The sequence below is a fragment of the Nannobrachium achirus genome, assembly GCF_963921795.1.
Source record: "Nannobrachium achirus genome assembly, chromosome: 11".
NCBI lineage: Eukaryota > Metazoa > Chordata > Actinopteri > Myctophiformes > Myctophidae > Nannobrachium > Nannobrachium achirus.
Window position 1 is genome coordinate 9,075,046 of NC_137820.1, and position 6,000 is coordinate 9,081,045.

The 6,000-nt window shown below is 43.2% G+C and overlaps 1 protein-coding gene across 1 annotated transcript in view; it reads left to right on the forward strand.

Moving 5' to 3' along the window:
• Nucleotides 1–5,684, forward strand: part of slc6a15 (solute carrier family 6 member 15) — a gene marked incomplete at its 3' end in the record, with an annotated part of 64,808 nt that extends 59,124 nt beyond the window's left edge. The window contains exon 12 of the mRNA XM_080736063.1: nt 5,274–5,684. Within this exon, the coding sequence (XP_080592189.1) occupies nt 5,274–5,684 (411 nt within the window). The remainder of the gene's footprint in view (nt 1–5,273) is intronic.
• Between the last annotated feature and the right edge of the window lie 316 nt (nt 5,685–6,000).

The following is a 6,000-nucleotide window of genomic DNA, read 5'->3' on the forward strand; positions in this document are numbered from 1 at the left end:
TTAGAAACACCCGCACGGCAGGCTTTGAGAGAAAATCAAATTAACGCTCGCTTCTCAAGTTCAGCCTCACGGCACAGTGGAAAGAAAAAACGCACCTGGCTTTGATATAAACTGATTCAAGGTGTGTGGGTTATATTCTCATATACCACGGCAACCAGCCAATCAGAATCAAGGAATTGAACTAGCCGTTTTAGAATCATATTTTAACTGGGGACCCCCCCCCCACCCACCCACCCTGACGAGCACTAAGAGTTGAGGAATTACATTTTGTATAACACGGTTCTTGTGAAAATAGCAGATCTACAAGCTCACAACGACTCACTTTGTGAGCATGTAGATCTGCTATTTGTGTAGATCTGCCATTTTAGAGGTATTTAAAAAGTCCTTAAATTGTCACTTTAGAAATGTGCATGTACCCTTTATAGACTCAAACTTTATGTTGGTTTGTTTACTGTTGATTGAGAAAACAATGTTAATGCACATTAAATTAATCATCTGGGGACCCCCCAAAATAATTTGGGGATCCCCCTGGGGGTCCCGACCCACAGGTTGAGAATCACAGAATGACCAGCACTCACGGACCAGTCCTTTTAAGGCACTTTTGATTTCAAGTCGAAGTGGTCATGGTAAGCTGCAGAGCTGCAGCAGCAAACAAACGGACGCGTTTCGGTGTTAAGCCTTCTTCAGCGTTGTATGTTGTGGGCAAAGACAGTGTCACATTTTATAATAATAATAATAATAATAATCTTTATTGTCCCCAAAGGGAAATTTGTCTTCACAGTCTGTTCAAACAAGAAACAACACATAGCCAAAAAGACAACACAACATATTACATAGACAAGTCATCAGTACCCCACTGTACACAGAAAAGACCCTCTTAGCGACTGGGGCGATTGTTTAGCAGATTGTTAAGTGCAGCAATGGCTGAGGGGACAAAACTCCTTTTAAACCGAACTTTGTGCCACGCCAAGGTTCTGTATCTTCGCCCAGATGGCATTAGGTCAAAGTGGCGATGCAGAGGATGGTCAGTGTCACTTGTTATTGAGAGTGCTAAGCGTGTAATGGCCATATCGTTCATATCAGACAGTGTGGGTATGGGAAGTCCAATGATCTTGGAAGCAATACGGGTAATACTGTAAAGTTTGTTTCTGTTAGGCATGGTATGGACAGTATGGTGAAGAAACATGCACAGCAGTACAAAAGAACAGGTTGTATAATGCTTTTGTACAGCAATAACGGAAGATGGGAAGAAATGTCCGTAAGAGCGACACCTTCCTCTGTTCGTGTAGTCAAGTGCAAAATACAATAGATATTATTCATAACTAAATACATCAAAATCCATTATACATTATGTCAAAAATACATTGGGGCCTTTACACAAGTCAAAAATACATAGAATCTGAGTCAGTTCCAATAAAGGGTTATAGATTGACAAGCTTAAATATTTTAATTTGCCATTAATAAAAATCAGGTGGGGACCACTTAAACTTAAAATAAAAAGTGCCTTAAAAGGACTGGTCCGTGAGTGCTGGTATTCTCTTTGAGATTGTTCTCAAAGAGAATACGTTTCCCGACCGTGCACCCGGTAGGAAGTCAAGTAATGTTGAAACAATTTGGAGTCGTGCTCGCACCCAGGGCCGCCGATAGGGGGGGGTACTGTTGTCCCTGTTACATTAAGCCTAATCTGTACAACGGGCCTGCTCGCACCCCTGCTGTAACCGAGTCTTCTGCCTCTGTCTACCTGCTACGGCAGGGTTCCCCAATTAGTTTTCCCCAAGGGCCGAATTATGTCTAGGGTACCAAGCCGAGGGCCACAGCATTGCAGGGGGCGACGGTGGCGTTCCCACTACTCCAGCGACAGTTTTCGTCGCTGTCGGGTGAAAATCTTTGTGAAAAGTATGTCCAAAACCGTTCGTTTTCAATTTATCATTTTAAAAATGATTTAAACTAGTGAAAACAGCCGATCTACAAGCACACAACGCCTCGCGGTGCGAGGCGTTGTGTGCTTGTAGATCGGCTGTTTTTACTACTTTTGTGCGACGGCCTTGTATGATTTGCGAAAGAACGTACACATTTGGAGATACGAGATTTCCACCCGACAACGACGATATACTAGTGTTGTTGCTGCTCTTATACCACCATTATTTCTGTGGTTGGTGTGGGCCAGACAGTAGCCCCCCACGGGCCGCAAATGGCCCGTGGGCCGCCTATTGGGGAACCCTGTGCTACGCCATGGGGGGGGCTCGCTACTATATGCTCTGTAGTTCCCTGAAATAGCTCTAAAGAAAAGGAAAGGCTTGAAAGGAAGCGAGGCGCTGGCTAAAGATTAGTGATTATTAGTGTGCTAAATGTGTGCAATGTTTTCTTTTAACCCCGGAAGAACAAGAGGATGTTTAGTCTGCCGAACCGACGTTCAAAGGCCATCGACCTGTTTTATCACTTCAAGAGAATGAGGAGGGGCACGGTGTATTGAAGTCATCAGATTGGTGTTAGACAACATAATATGTAATGGGGTCTTGCGGTCTGGACACCAGTGGCGTCAGTTCAGAAAAAGGTAAGGTATGGCAACATGACTGGTGTCTTAAAGACACCAGTCATGTTGCCATACCTTAGCAACAGGCATGATACATTTATTTTAAGAAGTACATTCTATTTTTTCCCCAAAAAAATTCAATGGTTTCTTGGGCTGGATATGGCAGTCTGGAACGTTGTTCAAGTGCGGCTAAACTTGGCATAATATAGTAAACGTGCCACAATTAACAATAATGAATTGCACCTGTGCAGCTGACCTGCGGAACCTGGGAATGTACTATTCTGTCAAGATGGGGAGAATAAAAGTGTGGAGAATATCATTATAATACCTTGTTAAATTGTGCATTTGTAGTTATTTTAATGTAATTTAACAACATAACCAGCACAGATAGACAAAGAGCCATTCGTGGATTTATATTTTAAAGTAACTTGTATTTTCCCCCCTGGACCCAGGGTATGGCAGCTGCATACCCCTGCCATACCTAATTGACGCCCCTGCCGGACACCTGGGCTGCAATAGACCTTATTCACACCGCGGCCATCTTGTATCACATGACTTCCTGGGATAGCAGCCTGCATTACAAACCATTGTGAACAATGGAGCGGTGGTCCCAAAATATGAGTTCTATTCAACCATTTTCTTTTGACCAAATCGATAAATGGGCAGATGACAACATCGACATCCCCAAAAGGATTAAATAGAAGGGTACATCCACAATATTCATGGTAGTTAGGTTACACTGTTACTCTTTACAAAGACTTGCTACAGTATCTGTGCAGACTAGTGCTTGCTCTGCCATCATATAGTTAATATTACTGTATCGTGATTTTTGCATATTAATCAGGAACAATCTAACAAATAGTTATGATGGTGGAGCGAGCACTGCACAGATAGCAAGTCTTTGTACACAGTAAGGTTGCAACTTAACTTACCTTGAATATCGTTACCATGGATGTAATCAATCTACTGTAGCCCTTAATCATTTTGGGGATGTTGATGTTGTCATCTGCCCATTTGTCAATTTGGTAAAAAGAAATTGGTTGAATAGAACTCATATTTTGGGACCATCGCTCCATTGTTCACAATGGTTTGTAATGCAGGCTGCTATCCCAGAAAGTCATGTGATCCAAGATGGCCGCAGTGTGAATAAGGTCTATGCCGACGACCTTTGCGTGTCACTCCCCATCTCTCTCTCCCATTTCCGGTCAATCTACTATTATACTATACTATAATCTTACTAATTCAAAATAAATAATAACATTTAATAATTAGATTTTCTTTGACAAATGTAATCCCATAAATTAAAAAGTAATCGACTCAGCCCCCTCTCGTAGCCTATTAGAAGGCCAATATCAGTCAGCAGAAAGAAGGACAGGTGTTTTCAATTAATATATCATGGTTAAAATGGAGTTAGAAGTTAAAATGGGTTTGCATATAGGAGTGTGTCTGATACAAGTGTCTGATACAATTAATATTTAATATCTAAATACTGAATCAAGCTAAAAAAAAAAAAAAAAAAATCTTTAAACACTGTCTGGAGTGCTCACAAAAGCCTGGGTAGACTTTAAAATGAGCCCAAACATGTTTGAAAGTGAAACATCTCTTTAATTCACCCAGTGAGGCTAAATAACACATGGTCAGTGTTCCAGGTCATTTGGTTCTCAAATGAGGTCAAGTAGATGCTGCAAATGCAAAGGGAACTTGGTAGTGTAGTTGGTTATATCCTCGTTTCAAATGTGTTGAACAATATAATGCTTTGTGTTCAAAAAGGGGCAACCTTCCAGAATTAAAGAACACAATACCATACATTGATAATTAGTACCTTTAAAGATAATGAAACGTCTTGCTGCCTTCATGACAGAAAGAAGCTGGGAAAAAAACTCATTTGGGAGGCAAAGTGCCTCAGTGATTAACACACAGCAAGAAGCCTGCTTGCTTTCCTTGCATCACATTCTTACTAGGGGTGTAACGATACGATACATGGACGATATTGGTTCATTAATGGCGATACAATTCGATTCAATGATTTAAAGTCATTATAGCAGGGGCGCCTGCTGGCCTACTGGTCCAGGCGCATACCACTTAGCCATTGCCACATAGGCATGGATGCCTGGCGGTGTCGCCGGTTCGATTCCCGATCCGGACGACCTTTGCCGCGTGTCACTAACCATCTCTCCAGTCTCCCCCCATTTCCTGTCAGTCTACTGTCCTATCAATAAAGGCATAAAAGCCCCAAAACAAATCTATAAAAAATAAATCAGTATAGTAACTATTTTGCAAAGAAATTAAATCTGTGTGAAACGTGTGGATATTGCAGTTTTTTTACGTGAAAACATATTATTATGGATATAAATAACGAATCACTGTGATTCTCTTGCAAATACATGGACATTATATTTAATCACATTATGGAAAAACCCACACCTTTACATGAACACAGAGATTAGATTACACACATTTATCGATAGACCAAAAATAGCTATATGGAATAGAAAGTATAATATTAGACCCCTCTTTTTCATTTTTCTTCGAAAGGTACTTAGTATCCATACAATGAGTATTGGCATTGCAAAACTATTCAATACTGATTATTTGCATTATAAAACGATACAATACGATACAAAGCCAATTTTGCTGTTTGCTTATCGATACAGTAGATCATTGCAAATTAAAATCTATTTTTCGATTCAGTTACTAAATCGTTACACCCCTAACTCTTACCCATCGTCTGTCTCCACAGGCCGAGGAGAAGAAGCAGAGCTACCCTCTGTGGGGCATCATCGTGTGCGTCAGCCTGGTGGTGACGGCCATCCTGCCCGTGCCCGTGGTGTTCTGCCTGCGCTACTTCAACATCCTCGACGACAAGGCCGGCGTGCTGTCCTCCGTCGCCTACAAGAAGGCGCGCATCATCAAGGACAGCAACCTGCCCGGGGACGACGACGGCGACGACGCCAGCCTCATCCACGGCAAGTCGCCCAGCGCCATGCCCTCGCCCATGCCCGGCCACAGCATCTACCGCAAGCAGAGTGGCGGGCAGAGTGGCGGGCAGGGTGGCGGTGGCGGCAGCGACGCGGACACGGCGCCCAACGGCCGCTACGGTATTGGCTATCTGATGGCCGACATGCCGGACATGCCCGAGTCAGACTTGTAAAGGATGACCGTCTGGAAGCCCTCCTCCTCCTCTGCCTGCCCCGACCTGCCGTATACCTGACTGGACAACCCCTCCTCTCCCTCCCCCCATGTGCGTTTAGTCGTTGGAAGTCATGCGTATTATTATTATTATTTGACCATTGTACTGTATATTCTTTGTAGATATCTTAGCTGCTCTTCATTTACGCCATCTCTGAACCACATGTCCACCACCACACTGTCCCCCCCCCCCCCCCTCTCTCCATCGCTTTAGCTGAGTCCCAAACTGATCTCTTGCACCCTGGCCTCAAGGGGGTAAAGCCCCTGATACATGTAGC